The sequence below is a fragment of the Cuculus canorus genome, chromosome 2, assembly GCF_017976375.1.
Source record: "Cuculus canorus isolate bCucCan1 chromosome 2, bCucCan1.pri, whole genome shotgun sequence".
Lineage (NCBI taxonomy): Eukaryota > Metazoa > Chordata > Aves > Cuculiformes > Cuculidae > Cuculus > Cuculus canorus.
The window spans coordinates 143,781,141-143,802,002 of NC_071402.1; the positions used below are offsets into that span (position 1 = coordinate 143,781,141).

Consider the following 20,862-nt stretch of genomic DNA (forward strand, 5'->3'; position numbering starts at 1 on the left):
AGTCATATATGCAATAGAGACATATACTTGCTATACAAGTCTATAGAGTTATTTAGGAATATACAAAAGTTTAGAGTCACGTACGTCATCATCATCATACCTCGAAAGTTTAGAAAAAGTATGTTAAATTATTAAAATAATTTACCCTTAAGATTAATATGCTGTCTTGAGGTGGTGTTTAGCTTTTTAGAAGTAAAATCATATTTGAACCCGCTGTGTTCCAAAACAGGCAACTAACAGCTTGCAAGGAAGCTACTCACCACCTCTAAGTATTACCAAGTTACCTTAACAGCTTCAGTTTTTTTATATCAGCCAATGTTTGACCTGAAGTTGGGCTGAGAAACCACAGAACCTTTTACCTGACAGTAAAGCCACACAATACATATGCTCTGGTAGCTAAGCTGAACACTGGCACAGCAACAATTCAGTGGTACAGCAGGACAGTGTGGTTTTGGCAAAGGACATCTGGCATCAACAGGAACTGACAACCACTTCTGTAATCACAGCTTTTGGTCCAAACACAGCTATACACTTAAGTTTCTGGTTAGAAACAATACATGCTGTTGTACTTTCAAATTTACCACAAAACTACATATTGTTCACAAGAAAAAAAAAAGTTGAGTAAAAATCACTGCAGCTGCCAGACCATTTGAATTTAAATTTGTGTCCAATAACAGTTTTAAAGAATTTACCATCAGTAAATATAATTGCACACATTTTATGGTTCCTCACTGCTGAATCAATCTAACATAATATAAAATATTAACCGAAACAGAAAAGCTTAGGGAAATTTCACTCTACTTAGAACAAGTTTTCCAATAGTCACTATAAATAAATAGATACCAAAATAAATCACCTTCCCAACACCATCAAGTTATGTATTTAAAAATTAAATCTGATAGCAATTAAAGCTAGCCATAAATCTCATACTTTCCCAAATCTTTCGTATTACTGTTAGCCTACAAGCCATTTAATGCCTCTGGCAGCTGGAGATGGGAAGAATTCAAGAATGCACGGTAAAATATTTGCTCTATTTATTAATTCAGTATAAATTTTGCCTCCGCTAGCATAGTCGTGTTCATGAAAATCTAGCCATATCTCTCCATTTCAGCATGGTGAGAAATTTAAGTAGCCTTCTATCTTGATGCAGCCAAAGGCATCTAGATGCTACACTTAAAGTGACATACCTATGGCCTAAGTTGTAAGCAACGGTGTGAAGCAGGCAAGTGAAGGCTTTCCCCATGCTCCACTTCCACCACGGCATGTCAGCAGGGAAGCAGAGGCAGTTTGGAGCAGGTTTCAATCACCCTGCAAGGCTGGCAGCCTCTGGTGGAAGAGCTACTCCCAGAAATCTTTCCTTCATCACTCTCCTAAATTTCCTTTCTTTTCATCTCATAACAATGAGCCCAGATCTTTGGACACCATTTTACATTATTACATTTTTTAAATGGGCAGTAATAACAGAACTCCCTAACCTGTCTCTCTTCATTCTGAACACTGGTTTAAAAGGCTAAAATCTTTAGCCAGGTCAGCTTAATTTGTCCTTCTGCTGCTACAAATGCTTTTGACGTCCCCCCTCTCAGCTCAGCCAAGTACTCAGGCTTTTGCTTCATGTTGTTACTGTTTCTTTTTTTCCTCTCCATCTTTTTATGGTTTTCATTATCAAACATTCTTAGAAAATATTATCTTAAAACTGACAAGCTCATTAAAACGCATGAGTAGTAAATAAAGGGAAAATGGTAAAAGCAAGGATAGCATCTTTCAGTGTTCAGATGACTGTGAAATCATCTTTGAACTTCACATTGCGCGCATGGGAGGTAATCCATATGGACTATGGAGCTATCATATCAACATAATATTCTGGCAAAATATTTCTACCAGTATTCACTACGTCCACATCAACAGTGCATAGCATCAGAGGCTGAGATAATTCTTAAAGAAGGACAGAATACACTACTAAAAGTGCAGTTTGGAAAAATTACCCAAACTCAGAACAGATTTCATAGCTTTATTTTGTACTATTACAAAATAGAGAAGAAAACACCAAAACTTGACTACTTTAAAGGCTATGTGAACTTACAGTTTCGTTAGTAACAAATGTGTTGGGTAATTTTAATTTAAAAAGCTAACATGTATTCAGTTTTACAGGCTTGTAATACTGAAAAAAAATCTGCTATCTGACACAGTGTTAGCTCCTATAGGTACTCAAGAAGAAACTAACATAAGCCCTGCACATGTTTTCTTTCTATAATTTACTATATTCAAATTGAAAAACTGCTTCTGACTTTCATTATATTTAAGCAATCTCACACAGTTTTACTTGGTGCCCAAATCTGGCCTATAAACGTGATTTTCCCGCTGACAATACATGAATCAAAAGCAGAACAGCTGCTTTGCAAATTTATGCACTAGTTTTTAAGGACAAACAGAAAAGCATTTTTAAACTTATCAGCTGAGCAAGCTCAACACAGAGTTGACAGGAGAGAAATCTGTAACAATTTTATGATGTTTTTCACACTGAAACAACACTTAAAGCATAATGATGTCATCTTGGTTCCAGCAAAGTCAGCAATGAAGCTGCCATCAACTGCTGTGAAGGCAGGACGGCAAATTTAAATCTTACTAAACATATCAGATAAGTGAATGTCAAATCTTGCAGACTTGCTTTACTTGCAAAAGTACAAGTCTTCTTTCTCAGTCTTCAAATTCTATTTGATGGACTTGCACACAGAGTTCTAGCAGACTTTCGCAACACAGAACATACTTCAGACTTCAAATGCAGTCCCAGGCAGGAGCTCAGCCTTCCATTCAAGGTGGTTGCTGTAAGATAACTTTGACCTGACACTGACAGGACTTAAGAAAAGAGCAGGACCATGCACATATTATAAACGACAAGTAATTTATTTTTATTATTATTAATAATAATAATAATAATATTTTAAAACAGTGTTTCTACATGGCTAATGGAGAGTGGAAGAGAAAGAAGCATGTGCACACATAAGCCTTTCCCCTTTATCTTAGGGTTAAGCCAGATCAGACTGGTAAGATAAAAGATTAATTTCAAAGTCACTTGAATCTAAATTAACTAAAAGAGGCGTTTTAAAAAGACAGAAAACATGCCATGCTTTTGATTTATCATAGTTCGAAGTCTCATAAATGCCTCTCAAAAACGATTTAAGAGGTATGATCTGTGCTCAGAAGAATATACAGGTTAAAACATGATATAACAGAAGGATGTGTAAGTATATGAAGGAAGTATATGCAAGGATATAATGACATCCTTAATAAAATCTATTGACAAAGAAAAAGCAATGTAAAATTAACACTAGTAGGGTAACATTTAGTCTGATCAAATGTGGTCTATCATGAACACTATTCTGCTTTTGACAGTGGTCTGATGCCTAAGACAATTAAAAAGAAAAAAAAGCAACAATGCTTCCATATTGGTGTTCGAGTGTCCAATAGTCCATGACTTGCAACCTTCTGATATTCACAGATGATGCACTTCTATTTACTAGTCCTCAATTAATTATTCTTTCACTCATTTTTAGGTCCAGGTTTACTTCTACTTCACCAGGAAATAATAGAAACAAAATGAAGATAGACGGGTTTTGTTTGAATGCGTTAATAATGTCTTCCTAGACAAACTAAATGAAGCGGTGTCCCTACCCTAAGGGTGCATTTTCGTCAGCAAGTCGCTCAGTGGGGATGTAACTCCACAGTGTCTCAGATAGTCCTCTCATGGACCAGAGCAGTTCCAACTTACTACACATCACACCATCAGTTTATACAGGCAGGGCGAGAGGAATACTGATCTACCCACCAAGGAACAACAGAGGTAAGAAAATTCATACTTCTCTTTCTCTTATTTTAATCTCAGAGTGAGAGTAACAACAGAAAAAAATAGGGCTTTTACGAGAAACCACCTGTATTATAACCGGGACAGAAAGCACAGTTTGATGTAAGCATTCAAAAAACAGACATCTATCGTCCCCATCAAGAAATATCACAAAGGAAGTGGAAGAAAATAAATAATCCTATTTTTCCTCCAAATGCCAATTTCCATTTAAAGAAAACAACTAAAGAAACAATTTACAACTTGCAGCAGAAAATAAGTTGTATTTAACAACCAGTATTATCTAACAGCAAGTTATTCATGTTGCATATCATATTTTACTACAGATTTTCTGGGCTTTATCATACACCATAATTATTAAAGGTACATTTGGAGCATATATATTAGATATCACATACACATGTGATATATCATATACATTAGATAACACAATAAAACATGCTTTTAGGGACACACAATTTTTAAATTAAGATTGTTCTTTTATTGGAGCCCCTTTTCTTTCTTTAGATACCATGTGCATGACCACTCCTTTTGGACATATTAGCATTCTTAAACAATAAAACAAGCAAAATTGTCAGCATCAGGCACCAGTCACCACTCATTCCCTGCTGTTCATCTCAACTTGTTCTTGAGACTTCTGAAATGTCGGAATGCTTTTGGCCGAGTAATAATAAAGAAAAGAAAAAATAAGGAGGGTTTATTAAGGCAGGTTTTGGAAGCATACAAAAGGTTGCATGATAAAGAAAGCAAAGCTCCAGAGTGGAAAATCAGCCCAGAGCAGACTCTGACAAATCTTCCAAAATTCAGCTTTAGCATACTAAACGGCTTCAACTGTTCTTATTTCCCTGTGGGAAGGGGAAGACAAGAAAGATACGTAGAGGACAAGTTTGGCAAGATGATAGTCAAATCCCTTAAGCACAGGGAGACAAAAACAGCAAATAAAATTGAATACAACTCTCATCCCCATGGTAATAAATAAAATAAGTAAACAAACACATGCACTGAACTCTAGAAGATCAACCTATTTGTCTAAGAGAAATTTTACATGGACCAGAAGTGTGGAATAAAAATCAGTGAGCTGTACAGCCTATTTAAAATTATAATCAAACGCAGACACTTATATACATATTTTTTTGATTCCTGACTTGAAATCTCCCTCTGTGAGATTTACCAAACGCCTTCAAGAAAAAACATGAACTTAAGCCATCCCTAAAACAGGGATAAAAATACTGTCAGACAGAAAGTACATATAACAGCAAGATGAGATTTAACCTTTGAATACAGCCTAGTATTGTGATGAGGAAGGTGAAAACTATGAAGAACTACATATCTGCACTCCCCACGGCCTGCAGTCAGTGATAGGAACTGGAATCTGACATGGAAGGCAAGGGAAGGAAGAGGACTTGAGACAGTCTTTTTCTCCTCCTAATTTGTTAAAAAAGTGTCAAAACTAAGTAGTCTGTGTTCAGAAATAACTCCACTGATAACCGTAACTCACAGAGGGGATAGTCTAGACTGCTGCAAATATTAAGGCATGTATGATACCATCTTTTTTTTTTCCTCCTCCTTTTTCAAGTTAACATTGTAGGAACTATGCTCAGAAGTGAATCCAACTTCTTCAGATTAATACATAATATCTGTTTGGATTTGTTGTTCTTTGCAGGTTGGGTATGGAAGGTGAGAAGACAGTGGTGGGACCTTTAAAAATTAATTTATTTTGCCTGTAGTGTTTCATACATCTAAATTAACTTCAGGGAGAAAAGGTTATGTTTAAAGCGGTAAATTAAGCATCTGTTGAGACCATAATCAATTACCTTATTTGATTATTCCTTCAAATAGAGGCTGTAGACTTAACAAACAAGAGATGGAGGAAACATGCAGTCCTCCTTGGCTTGCATACCTGTGTCACTTCCAGATCCAGTTGATAATGCTGGCATGATTTAGTCTGTGGAGTATCACACAGGAACGTCAGACTAGCGCTCTGCAGCCAGAAGGCAGGAGTTAATTTCGGTTAACTGCTTGCAGCCAAGTTGTCTATGAAGATTTATGCTATCTCTCAGTTTCTCCTAGAAAGAACAGACACAGAATTTTACAATTAAGAACACTGCTAAACTGTAAATTACTGCAGCTAACCAAATCCAATCATTATCACAAAACAAGCTTTTGATGTAAGATTCTCAAGACAAAGCGCTTTGCACTTCTTTATGACTGTTAAGGGTTTTTTGTCCCCAGGTGACAAAACTTTGGTTTCTTCAGTCTAGCCTATAATCCAATTCTACTGTAAAAATAACACATTTCTCTCATGTAAGTCACACTCTTTAACCCTAGTGTGTTAGGTATTTTGGAAATAAAGACTAGGTTTATTTTATTAAAACAGTGAATAATCTCAGTCACTGAAATTTTGCTACTACTTACAAAAGAAAAAAAATTACCTACTAGCAAGGTTATTTACTCAGTGCTTTTGCTTAACCTCCTTTCAACTGTTTTCAGTTCATTCAAGATCTGACATGCAATTTTCATTTGTAATCTGGAAATATAATCTAAATTTTAACTGAAGCTGTAAAAAGCAAGACTGGGACAAACACTCCTCTAGGGCAAAGAGCAGTTTGATTCGTGGAGTTGATGGAGCTATTATCACACAGACCAAGAAAGGAATTTTTCTGCAGTTCATTACTACAAAAGTTAGTATTTTTTTAAGACATAATTATTGCACCGGACTACTGATACTAAATTTTGGGTCGATCGTTGTGGAAAACTGAGAGCAAATGTCAGCAAAGTAAAAACAATTGCAAATATAAGTGAACGTATTTAAATTTAGGTATGCTAAAACATGAAACTAGAACACAAATCTGTGAAAAAAAATTCCAGGTTAAGATTGGAAACGTTTTCTAATCGCAGAGGCTGATACATTTGCAGGGCACAGGAAGGGAGCGGGGGAAGTAGAAGCTAACAGAAAACAACGGTTTTCTCCAGACTTCAGAAAACTAAAAGGATCCTTGAATAAAAAAGCAGCATAGTTCTGTTTTAGCATAAGAAAATAAACAAAGAGAAAAGCATTTTACTGCTGCCATTGCTAGTTTATTTTTTGTTGTTTTTTTTTTTAAAAAACATATCCATGTTAATCAGAATGACTTTTGAAGTCATCTTGGCTCTGAAAGTGCATATTTTGGACACAACTGTACTTGGCAACAGTCTTGTGGAAGAGTAATATACAGGTGCTGTAAACACTGTATGATGTTCAAAATTTTGTTTTTCATCAAAAAAAACTCCACACATTGCTGAAATTATTGCAACACATTGAGAGCCATCCACGGGGTTTTGTTTAGTAAGTTTTAAATAAATTTTTAGAAATAAGCTAGTTGCTAACTCGTCCCTAGGCGAGTTAACAGAGCCTGTAGTTTAAAATGTCTGGCAACTCTGAAGGGTTTTTTCCCTCCCCTAAGCATTTATGCAAAGAAATATTTTTCATGTCCACTTTCAAACTCAGTGAATATGGATTTTTGATTTTTTTTTTTTTTTTTTAAAGAAGGCAAATACAGCAGAAGTTACAGCCTTAGATTAGTTCTTCTAAGATGAAAAACACCAAATAAAACTTTAAAACCTATCTATTCAGATCATTCTAGGGTTTGGGTTGTTTTTTTAGTTATGAAAGTTTGCAGGGAAGAAAATGTAAATTTTTCCAAAAAAAATTTTGACTTTCATCAAATCAGCACAAAGTCCATTCACTTAAAATTTAAAACGGAGATAAATTAAGTATTTCACAATGAAAGCTCATCTCCTGATGACACAGTTGTAAAACATCTACATCCAGAGCTAGGCAGGGTGCAGTTTAAAAGAAGAAAATATAAAAAATAAGACATTGTAGCCAAGGACACGCTGTACCAATTAAGGAGGAACATATTCACTTTGCAATAATTCTGCTTGTTTTCTTTTTAAGATATACTAGTGTCATAAAGGAGAAACCAGGTTCTAAGCGCACCTAAGAATCTCCAGCGTGGGCACGCAACTACAGCTGTATGAACGACGGAAGTATTTTTCATTTTCATACATGTAGAACTGGTTTAAACAAAATTATTTACTGTTCAAGGGACATCTTCGATCCATATGCAGCTTGAAGTATTTTTCTCTATTAAAAAAAAAAAAACAAACACGCATGGTGTTCACATTAAAGGTGAAATTCAGATCTCCTAAAAAAGTTCACTGTGACATGCGGGAACTCTTGTTGATCTACATAGATGTCATGTATTTAAATTCAACCATTTTCTTTACTTTTCTTTATTTCACGGTAAATCACTCAATATTAAAAAACTTCAAGCTCCTTATTATTTAAGAAACTTATATGTGGCATAAAGTTATTCCCCGCAGATCCTAAATATATATTAATGAAAAATAAATGACCCGATGAAATCCTTACCAGTAAAACGCTTAATATTTTGCTGGAATGGAGCAAGGGTTTTTCCCCCCCCCACCCCAACTTGCAAATTAAGCTACATTTTTGCAGTGACGATATTTTCTTTGGCTCTCTTTATTTAAAATGCTTTGGAAGTTTTTGCCGGAGTGCAGCCATAGGCATCACCGACCGCTGTATGGAATCGATTTGCCGCAACACAGAAATACCAGCTGTTACTGTACGTCCTGAGAGGGATTACCGAATATTCTCAAATTGAAGTTCAATCCATCTTTCCATAAAAATTAGCAGCCAACGCCAAGAACGTAACAGCGGTATCAAGTGCACCTGAGGCATTTACAGTACCCAGCAGGACCGTTACGACCTAAGAAGGGCTTATTTTTGCCGTTTCATTCTCGCGGCCGCTTCGCCTTCGCCCGCCGCACCGGACCGGGGGTTGCTGGCTCCCGCCCCGCCGGCGCCGCGCAGCCCGCGCCGCGCCTGACACCCAGCGGCGGCGGCCGGCACCGCGGGGCTTGGCACCCCCGCCGGCAAGGGGGCCAGCCCCGCAACCCTCGAGCTGCACAGGGGGGCAGCCCGCACCCCCACCCGAGCCGCACAGGGGAGATCAGCCCCGCACCCTCCCGAGACGCACAGGGGTTCAGCCCCGCACCCTCCCGAGCCGCACAGGGGGATCAGCCCCGCACCCTCCCGAGCCGCACAGGGGGATCAGCCCCGCACCCTCCCGAGCTGCACAGGGGGATCAGCCCCGCACCCTCCCGAGCTGCACAGGGGGATCAGCCCCGCACCCTCCCGAGCCGCACAGGGAAGCCAGCCCCGCATCCTCCCGAGCTGCACAGGGGGGATCAGCCCCGCATCCTCCCGAGCTGCACAGGGGGATCAGCCCCGCACCCTCCCGAGCTGCACAGGGGGATCAGCCCCGCACCCTCCTGAGCTGCACAGGGGACCAAGTCCTGCACCCTCACATCGCACTGCACAGGGTGTGTGAGCGCTAGGCACGAAAGGTACAAACGTGCTTGAATTACCTCTGCTTTCGATTTTTTAATTTTTTAAAAAAAAAAAAGTCACAGTTTTAATTATTTTTGTCTCCACTTATTTGCATAATTAAAGATTTCTATTTCATGGGCCTTCTGGTTGAACGACTGATATTAAGAAAAATAAACCTAGATGTCTGTAAAAAGAACACAAATGTTTCCCTACCTTTCAGCAACTCCCACACTCCATACAAGCACAGCCCCCAAGCCAGGCGCAGTTCTAGTGTGCTCTACCACCAAGGTTATTAGAGCAATACAACTTATTGAGGTGCCAAATTCTCCTGGGAACAACTTCCACGACTGACAACTCTTAGAATTACTGCTGCCCAAGGAAACCATTTCTCTGCAAATGGTTTGTATCTCAACAAATAAGAGTCTTACCCAAGTCTTGTCCCTGATCACCCATGTTGTCAACACGGGAGGATCAGTAACGATGGACAGGGGCAGTCAGATAACACAAGAGAGTGGGAGGCAGTTGAAGACTGCCAAGAAGAACTGCCTTCTACATGAAGCTACTAAAGGTAAAGTTTTTGTAGCATCCTCTAATGCTTTTGAATGGATGTGACTCCATTAGTCACTTTGTGACAAACATCATGCATTTGGAGACAGCACACACTAAGACTTGGTTCTACCTTTGACTCCCCATCCAAATCTCAAAAAACTGCATAATATTAATTTCCAAAAGGTTATTCTACAAGCTACTTAATATTTTTGGCACTTAAATGAACATAAATTGATTTTCTTCACATTTAAAAAGCAGGCTGAAGCCCTTTGACTAATTTAAAACAGGTAAACCCATAAAAAGTAGAACCTAGAGATGCTACAAATTGGGGGGGGGGGGGGGGGGGGGAAGGAAGGGGGCCGCATAAGAGAAGGTTGTTTGATACAAGAAACGCTCACCCTGTTTTTCTAAAGGATGCTACAGTTATGAAGACTATAACCTTGATTTCCAGAACTAAACCATCATGCCTGCAAATGGTATTTGGACTACCAGATAGAGATTTCATGTGGAGACAGGAAATTTGACAGCCATTCAGTCTTGTATTCCTCAGGGGGCCTCAAGTAATTGAGCGACTACAGACATGTATACAAGTCTCCAAAACTTAGTCGGCACAGGAAATTGCCAAAGGAGGTTTTCTAGACTGGCAGAAGTAAAACTGTTTTGGTAGACAGAATCTGAATTGAAAATGGTGGTTTACCCTCTTGGAAGTTGTAATGTAATGAGATCTATTGAATCCTTAATCTCTGCTGAGGAAGTTTCCACCTCCTCAATCATAGGGTCTCTGACAGGCTACTGGAACCTGCTGCTGGAGGCGCCTGACAGACTTCCAGAGCTGGTCAGCTGCCCTTGTAGGTGGTACATGCACGTTGTCAGCAGGAACCCTCAAGAATCTTAAACTGGAATTGCTGCACAAAGGACACAGTGCACAAACGTGATGGCTCTTCAAAGGCACTACAGAAGGAAGAAGCAGCCTCTGACTCACCCAGCTGTGGGTATAACAGAAATGGAGGCTGGCAAAAAAACCCTGAATATAGTCTCTAAAAAAATAAGATTATCTATGGCAACTAACAAATGTTATTAACTAACACACCAACATATGGACTGTCCCAAATTAAAAAGGATGACAGCTGCCTTCGCTAGCTTTCTTCCAGGTCTTGCCATCACATCAATCTTTAGCCATCAGAAGAATTTAAGGCTTCTGCACAATATTTTGCTGTATAAAGTTACAGCAGTGTTCTCCATTTCATTTACCTTACATAAATTTTCAGCTTAACCCATGGTTGTTAGAAACAAGCTTAGTTTGTTAACAGGCTTTGAGAATAAAAGATGAATAAAATATTTAGACACTCTTAAGCACCCACTGAGAACGTAAAACTGCTCAACTTTTAACCTATTCTTTTGTAAGGACATCTTTAACAAATACTCAGTTTGGAAAAAACATACCTCTGAACGCATTACACCTTGTAGTCTGCCTTGTACTTCCACGGCTCAAACTTAACTGCGAAGCCTCAGCTCATCAGAAAAGTGAGATCTCTGGTTTCTACCCAATGGAAAATGTTTACAGATGGAGGAAAAAAAATATTACCTTAATGATAAAATCCACTATTAAGGAAAAGCGCACTGAAGAAGTTATGTGCTGAAAAACATTAAAACATTGGAAATCAATCCCCATTAGTCTGTGGTGGTTGATTCTGAGAGTGTTCAGGTCTCACTGTAATGGACAGTTTGATCGACATCAGAATGAAGTAAAGCTGATTTCCAGTGGCCTTCCTGACTTTTGTGTCTAGGCTACATGGTGGGGCCTTTATAATTACATACTCTTTCTCTTAAAGGATGAGCTCTCACTTTTCCTCACTGGGTCATTAACAGAAGACAACTCCGATCGTCACCTGACCATCCACTTCCAAAAACATGTTTGAAATCCATATCTTGAGACCTTTTCTCTTCTGTCACATTTGGCTGAATTTGTGCAAAGACTTGGAAGACAGGCAGGGGAGGGAAAAGAGATCTCAGGATAAGATTTGCTTCCCTCAGAACTTCAGTAATACATACATTCCTTCTCCTGAAGAGCTTAAACCCATGTCAATTGGAAAAAATCTCACTTTTGTAGACACTTCAATAGCAAGACTGAAACTGATGGCCCAAATGTCTTCTTCCAGATTGTTTTTCCTCTTTGCCCAAACAGGGACCATAACATAAAACATGTTTATCTAGATACCACCTTCATTTGAACCCTCTCCAAATACAAGTGTGAAATACATTCTTTCAATATGAGTCTATCTAGCATAGAACAAAACCAGAAATAAAATATAGAATATATTAAAACATAAAATATATTGTGAGTTATTAAAGTATGCATTTATTATAATTTATGGTGCATTAAAAGTTTTAGACAGATCCTTGCTGCCATAAAAAAACCAAAATACATTTAATAAGCAGCAATAGATACAATTGCAACAGTGGCAAATCTGTTTGCAATGTTCACCTTCCTTGTCTTTAATACAGAAAAACTTGACACGAGCTCTGTCCAGACTCAAGATTTTAAATGTCAGTGTTTGAATCGAGCTCATTCCTTTAAATGCATGAAAACATTCCTTTAAGCACACACGCTAAAGCTACCAGTTTAATTTAAAACAGCATCACTGTAGTCGATGTCAGATACCCTTAGACAGACCCAATTTTCTGCAAATAAAATGTACCAACTGACAGAATAATATTAGTTTAATAAACTAGTTTAATAAAGCTATTCATTAAAATGTGACCTAAACTATGTCTCAGATCAAAGGTTGTTCTTTTGGTTTAAATTACTAGTTTGGGAACACTTTTAACACTTCTCCCCTAGCTGCAAACCATTCCTTTTCTTGGAAAATACCTGTCAGCAGGTACCACAGCCTCTCCATTAATTACTCACACAAATAGTTTTGTTCTGGCATGGTTTCTTAACAGTCTATTTGAAAAATATGACTAATGTAAATGATAAACCCTACCTGTCCCCAAAATTTTGAGGGGGGGAGGGGGGGAAGGACAACTTTAACAACTTCCCGTAAGTGAGAATCATAGAATCGTTTAGGACATCAAGACCAACTGTTGAAGTTGAACAAAACCTGCTGCAATGAGCTATCTCTGATGTTAACTTCCACACTGCCTAACAGACAATTATACAAGTTTTGCACCAAAGGGCTTGGCAACTCCTATTTTAGAAACAGAGATTGTATTTTTACAGCACTATAATTCAGTTTGATCCCACGTCTACGAAAGCTAATAGGAAGATCTCCAACTGATAGACAGCAAAACAGGATTAAGTCCAAGCTTAATAGAATAGTAAATATTCTACTGATTTAAGTAGTTTATCTAAGTATTTGCCTCAAAAGCATACTTGACTCCATAGTCCTGTGGCTTGATAAATAAACATGCATCAATTTTGAGGTCTGTTAAACAGCCATGTCCAAAAGTCATCCTCAGAAATACATAAATATCCAAATACTACTATTTCAAAATCAGAAATACCCCTTGCAATGTTAAAATGTTATTTTTCAAACTCAAAATTTTATACATCAAGAGCCAAATAAGGCACAGATGGTTTATATTCCATACATTATTACAGATGACAGCAGTTCTGTCTACCCATTCTCTTTCAGATTAACTAATCTTCTGAACATTTCTCCTTTGTTGAGCATAATTTCCATAATCCACTGCTGTCAAAATGTGATGATTTATTTTTTTTACGTAGGAGCTGATGGGTAAAGGGAAAAGATGAATGAATGAATAATAAAAAAACTGTACTATTCTTCCAAGAACAAAAGCAGAATAAACTTCACTTTCTTAACATGGTTTTATCAAAAAAAAGGAAAAAAAACCAACAAAACCTCACTACAGTAATTTTTATTTTCATCAGTTCCAGACTGCTTTCTTTAATGCAAAGTTTTAAAATTTAATATAAGGAATCTAACAAGTACATGCATTTAACTCAATTTTGGTAAAAGTTCTGATTTATGAAGTGGTAATTTATTAGTTGCATTTTGAGTAAAAAAAAAAAATGTCCTGATGTGTACATGTGCACAGCAAAAATGAAGTACCACACATGCTCTGAGAGCTCGTCAGAGAAACGTGCCTGTTTGATTTCCAGAAGTTTACAAGCTTTGCAAGCCAAATTACTCTACGATGCTCAGATTGTGGAAGAAGAAAAGGTGAATCTGAATAGCCAGGCAATCAGATCCTCGGCACTGTTGGTACATCAGACACACTAGATACTCCTTGCAGTCTTCTGTTCCTGCCTGTATGCTCCCTGTGGCATGTATCCTCCTCATCCCTAAACTCTCTGATTCCATTTAATTCCCAAATGCTACCACAAAGTTCCCCTCCTGTCTCACATCTTCCCCTTACCTCCTGGGCAAGCTCTGGGAGCACCACTGCATGGAACCCACACTGATTTGTCACCCAGGGCACACTTCCTTCCAGTTTTATTTCCATTATCTGCATTTTCTCTATGTCCCTCTCTCCAGGAGTGAGGCTCTCCCCTTTCAGACCTTGCTGTCCCAATTCCACCTTGCAGTTTCTTGTTTCACACCTATATTCATCTTTTCCCTCGGTGACACTGCTACGTGCTCGCTTTTCCTATAATCAATTCATGATCCTCCACTAGCAAAAACTGATTTCCTCACCATCTTTACAACCGTCCCCAACCATCCCCACCTCCTGACACTTCACTTTCTTGGCAGGTTTCATTTTTTCCTGTCTCTACTTCGACTCTTGTCCTGTCACTGCCTGCAGCCCTAATGGCCCTCTCTGTTTTTTCACACCATTGCCTTTCAAACTTGGATTCATTTTCCAAACCTATTCTTGACCAGCAAGTTCTTGCTTTACTTCTTCCAAACAGTGTCCTTTAAGGCTCTTCTAGAACATGGATTAGGCTAGTTCAGACGGGCAAGAAACCTTAAGTTTATGACACGCCAGCAGCCACAGATAGATCAGATGGGAGATGTTTCTGCCTGCAGCTCTGTACTGTCTCTAGACTGGAACCACCCTCAGAGCAGGACTTTCCCATGTTCCAAGTTGCATATAATCAACACTTGGTAACATCTGGAATACTCCCCAAGATTTCTGGAACAATCATATATTTATATATAGTTTCCAAAGTTATACATTATAATTCAGAAAAGATACAGTTATGATTTCATCTTTACTGCCACGCTTTAAGCTTGATTTACACTGAGTACAGTCATTCTGCACATTTTAGTTATGTACTTATTTAATTAGGAGAAGACAGATCAATTAGACCTCAGTTCTGTCTTGCCAAGCTATATATCCTAAGTTACATTCCCACTTCAATCGGTGCCAGCCTATGAGAAACAGGTCATAGTTTCAAGTTTAAAAGCCACTTAATTCAAATCTGAGACGTTGATGGATGAAGAAGAGTCAGATTCAAGGCAAGGGGTAAACTGTATGTCAAGTTCACACTGCAGTGAAGACAAACTCTCAGATTTCACTTCATTTGGCCAAAAAAAAGCATATTCAGTCTTTATAAAGAAAATAATTTAAAATTATAAAAGGTCAATAAACACAAATGGTAACAGAACTTAACTTGGCGGCGTTACCCACATGAAGAATTTTTTCTGTTTTTCTTGTTCAACTCACAGTTTAATACATTACTTTGTGTCTTAATGTATACCAGGAAAACACAGGATATGCAGAGAGTCCAAGTTAATGTTGCTGTTGGAAACTTAATGTTTGCATTTCCTGGATTTTGCAATTTTAACTAGGTGAACAATGCTGCATTGATTCTATTTTGGCATTTGCTACAAATACCAAAGTATTTTTTCTTATTTTGTCTGAAACTGTATAAATCAGAGCTAAGCAGTTTGACACTGAACCTTTAATATCTTTCATTATTCTTAGTGGTCTCTCCCAATTACATATCTTGCAGTTTACTAGGCAAAGATGATGCTATACAAATCAATAAACATATCTGCTGCAGTAAGTGTAGCTAAATAAAAGTGTAGAAATGTTTTAAAAAAATATCTGATGCTCTGAAAACTAAAATAGTCACAGAATCATAGAATAGTTCGGGTTGGGAGTGACCTTAAACATAATCTAGTTCCAATCCCACTGCCATGGGCAGGGGCACCTTCCATTAAACCAGATTATTCAAAGCCTCATCCAACCTGGCTTTGATCTCTTCCAGGGATGGGTCATCCACTACTTCTCCAGGCAACCTGCTCCAGTGCTTCACCATTGTGATTACAGAAGTTTTGATGAAGCAAGAGAAAAAATATAGAGGAAAAATGTTTCTTTAAGGTGGTGTCATTGAAGATTCCATAAAAGCACTGGAGAAATTAAACCAGGAACGTGCACTATTCCTGTACATGTCTTACTCCCTTACGCTCCTATGAAAGGGTGTAACAAGCAGCAGTTCAATTTGCTCTCTGAATTCAAAAGCTAAAATACTTCGGAAGTCAGAAAAACAGAGGGATGGCAGGTAACTGGATTCAGCTAGGTGCCGCTACTTAAGCAACCACATATATTATACAAAAATAGAAAATGTGTGTTCATTGCATTAGTAAGTACCCTTGAGATGGTAACATAAGGGACTGAACAGTGGTGAGGGCTCACCTAGCACTCCTGGCTCCTATTTTGACAGAGACTTAAAGGCACAACACTGATAGAGGTCAGTTGAACACTTATTTCTTTTTACCACCCTGCATTCTCAGAACTAGAAAAATTTACTGAATTTTTAAATTTATTATTTTTTTAAACAGCTAAGGCAAGAGATCTGTCACCAGTGCCATCTTTTCCAGTCAGGTTCCTATCCTTGGGAATGATGTCACATGAAAGACTCAGGTGCTTCCCTACCAAACTGAAATAACTATAACATTTCTCTGAGCATTGGCAACATTGCAGAGGCTATGAAAAGAGGATGACTGAATAAACAAAACCAGAAAGGAAGTCTCCTTTCTCCTACCACTTCCTAGATGAACAGGAGGCATGGTACTTATATATCCACTTTAAAGCCCTTTCAATGTTCTTAAAAGACCCCAGTTTTCTTTTCTAAACCTATGAAGATTTATAGGGCTTTGTACCCAGCGGCCATCAAGTATTCACATTACTATTAACAGCTGTGAAAAGCTCAGGTGAGACTTAAATGAAGAGATCACACTGGAAATTCCAATTACATTAACTACTGCTTCCAAGACACTGGAAAAAAAAATTTCTGTGTGTAAGTATTCAAAATAAGGTATTTCTTAATGAATTGAGAACATTCACTAAAAGCTTCAATGCCAAGTGTTCTAAGCCAGAAGAGGGAGCTCCTGCACTTTGCAAAGGAGTGAACATGGCTTTCATCTTATCTTTTGGTAAGGAGAAAGTAGCTCTCCTCATCTCAGGCCACACAGAGGTCTGCATCTGTTTGCTTAAAAAACAAATATACAGGAAGTATCTAATATGAACTTTAATACATATAATACTGTAATTGTACATGGCTGTATGAAGGAAATCAGTTAAAATTACCTTTATTTCCCCCTCTTATAAAAGCAATCATTTCTATGTTGCATAAGCATAAACCTAAAATAATTGTGTGCAAACTGTTTGATGTGAAATTGCATGATCTATAAACTATGACAATAGGTATGAAAACCCATTGAACTTTAACAGTGAAGGAGTGTTCCTCTTACCTTTCTTCAAGTAAGTTGAACACATCTTATCTAGAATTACAAGATATGAGGAATGGGATTTTTATAATTTTAAGAAAGCTAGGAAACTGGAGAGGTGCTGATTAAAAAATATTTGCAATTTACTGCTGCAGAATATTGCTGAAGTTCTATTTCATCAATCTGTCTTTCTTCAAATGTGGTATTTTTTAAAACATCTCGGTCCAGAAGTTATTAATAAAGCACTTATTTTTCTGCTTTTCTAGTGAAAATAAATGACAAAAGTACTTCACAGATTTTTGTGGTCTGGTTCCTTACTATAAAGGCAATATTTAACCAAAATAAGATTAGACACAAAAAAGGTCAGAGGACAAAACTCAGGTTTTCATAACATGCTTCACAGTTTGCGCACACACATTCTTTATTACCAGATTCATCACTGTGATACTAGTTACGTTTTCTAGGTTGAAGCAAAGTTCATGGAATAAAATGGATTGGGTATTAAAAATATCCCACTACAGTGAATTTCTAAGTCAGTACCCTTCAAAGTACACATACACTGTGAATTGCCTGGTTTGCAATTGAACTAACACATCTAAATCCTGAAGATAACTTGTCTTTCCATGAAAAATGTCCAAGTCCGAGCCAGTCCTTACTTTTATCTGTAACAGCCTAGTAAAGAACGTTCAAGAAATTTGTTCTCACTGAAAAACGTTAACCTGAAAACCGCTCACTAGAAAGCATATGCCAGTTTGAAGAGGAAAGATGTCTAAAGATATGAAACGCAATTTGTAGTGAATATATGAAATTGCTTATTTCCTTCCTTGAGTGGTTCAGTTCCAGGTAAACATGACAGTTTCCCACTTCCCATCTCTTTCTGCTATTTTGATCAAGGTTCTGAGCCTTCCTGGTTCCCAAGCCTATGCTATGGACTTGAATATATGTTGTCATTTTCCCATGGTAAAAGTGACAACATTCTGGGTTTCTTCCCAAAGCGAATGAAGCAAATTTCTTCCACTCCTTGCTGATGACTGTATTAGCATTTCCCACACAACTCCCAGCTTAATCATAAATATAAAACTTAGCATCATCATATTCCAGCAACCAATTAGCCATCTGGTCTATGTAACTTCTAATTTGACGATCTTAATGTTCTTGAACTAATGGTCTGTGCTTAAAAACAGAATTGATATACAGCAGAATCTACTTACCAATGACAAAGTCTAACAGCAACAGTGTGTTCTACAGAATCTGGAAATCTGGCCTCACGATAGAGAAAAATGATGCTCAGATTTTTCCCATTGCATCTGCTATGACCTTCGACTAGGGTGGTGAGGGACGAGAGGAAGAAATGCCATAAAGATAAAAAGCAGGGCAAAAGCAGCAGTAATGTCTGCTGCCAAATTTCACATCACTGGCAACTTTTACAGCATAGCAATATAATTACGTAGTCTAAATTTCATACAGTTTCATAACTACTCTTCTCACACTCATCAGTAAGCTTCATATTTGTGGAGAATATTAGAGTATAAATCTGTTTTTCAACGTATATTATTTGCCAAAATATCACTGTCACAGCTCATTTCAGGTATGGCAGTATGATTAAAGCATACTAAGAGGGTTTTGACACATAACTTAAATTTTCACAAATACTGTAATTGTTACTCATAACATTATAAACTAGTTTAAACAAACACTAGGGCCTAGAAGTTAATTCCCTAAAAGTTATTGAGTGGATACCAGAAGATATTTCATCATTATGTAGACCACCAGTTTGAAACAAAACAGAACGCCATATATTCTATGATTCAGTATTACAAAAGTAATATAACCACCATCAGCAAGGGAGTGGCAAGGAAATGGAAGTACAAAAGCACATAAGCACTCTCAAAGAGATTTTCAATGCAAATTTCTGGCATCCAACAGCACAATGGAAAAAACTACCAAACACAGAGAATAAAATATAATGACAACACACATCTGGTAGTATTTGCTGTTAGGCAAATGGACTAAGGAGTTTGATTAGCACTGGCCAGGTAAAAGGTTTATACAGGATTTTTACCAAGCAATGTTTTGACCAAAGCTATACAGATTCAAAATATTTTTCAAATGGGAATTTTTAATTTAATGTCAAGCATAGGTTAAGTTTTAATTGTTATTATTTTAGTTTGAAATAACTCAGCTTTAAATATGTTGTTAATCAAGACATTCTTGAAGCCCAAGCCTGTGCTTTCCCAAGGTCAGCTTCTCTGGTCATGAAAGTCTCTGCTACAATGCCATTGCCTCTGTCTTGCCCCTACCAGGGAAAGTACAGCAGCAGAGAGAAGAAAAAAACTCTTCATACATTTTTCTAGGGTGAAAACAAGTAGGAATAAGATAGACTCAATTTTTCAGCTTGTAGATAAAAGAGAAATTATTACTTTAGGGATTGTTAGTGCCACATCAGAGTACTTCAAGCAGAGAGCGTACACAGAAACTAACTGATAAATTATAATGGCCACATTCAAAAGAACACCAAGGGTTAATCACATAAAATGTACAGGTAAAGACATGCAAATAATCAAACAGTGCAGAGTGTGCTTCTCTGTGGAACATATCTCATACATACCGACACAAGAGAGGATGAATGAGACCTGTTAATCTTCTCCCTCCTGGCCAAAAGCAAAAAAAAAATCTGCAGGCCCTCATGAATTACAAACTTACTGAGAAAAAAATCAGAAATGGGAGTTCTAGCTTAGCAAGCAATGCAAAAAACACAGTGTTGACAGCTAATTTTCAAAAACATTCTTTTGAACAGACAGGCTCAAATAACATGGAATAACCACCTTGGGCACACTCCAGCCTCTTGCCACCCTCCTGTCATAAGCAACAGTAACAGGGCTTGCAGAATGTCTAATTCAGAAAACACCCTCTGATAACACCATCACTTCTAGTACGATAGCCATAATGTACAGTACGTCAAAGATCAAATTTGTTAGCAAAGTCATGGGTGTTTGTGCAACATTTACCAATGTAAAAAACACACAAGCATTTGAAAAATACACCACTGCTGCATGAGGGGGAACTTAAAAAGGGAGAGGGGAAGGGAATCTTGTAGAAATAACAAAGCCTCTAATTGCAAAATTAACTCTGAATTTTGAAAAACACCCCAACTAGGCACTCAGTAAATTCTTCATAACAACTAAAAACACCAAACCATGCTGTTCAACACTGGGTGGAGAATGAGATGGATTGAGTTTGAACTAACCAAGCTCCTCCCTTCACTTTTTAAGACCCAAGGAGTTTGACAACCCTCCAGCATTAGCTGGTCAGCTTCACTCCTGAAGTCATAGAATCACTAGGTTGAAAAAGACCTCTTGGATCATCGAGTTCAACCATTCCTATCAACCACTAAACCATGCCCCTGAGCACCTCATCTA

General features: G+C 37.8%; 1 protein-coding gene across 7 annotated transcripts in view; it reads right to left on the reverse strand.

Annotated features, from left to right (window-relative positions):
• The window catches only part of MPP7 (MAGUK p55 scaffold protein 7), a 160,354-nt gene that overhangs the window by 108,244 nt on the left and 31,248 nt on the right, over nucleotides 1-20,862 (reverse strand). For 6 of the 7 annotated variants that reach the window (XM_054057792.1, XM_054057791.1, XM_054057790.1 and 3 more), the window contains exon 3: nucleotides 5,757-5,922. In XM_054057792.1, coding sequence (XP_053913767.1) covers nucleotides 5,757-5,793 — 37 coding nt within the window. In that variant the 5' untranslated portion in view covers nucleotides 5,794-5,922. Of the gene's footprint in view, nucleotides 1-5,756; nucleotides 5,923-7,835; nucleotides 7,983-20,862 lie in introns of all 7 variants that reach the window. The other variant, XM_054057794.1, reaches the window with a different exon arrangement.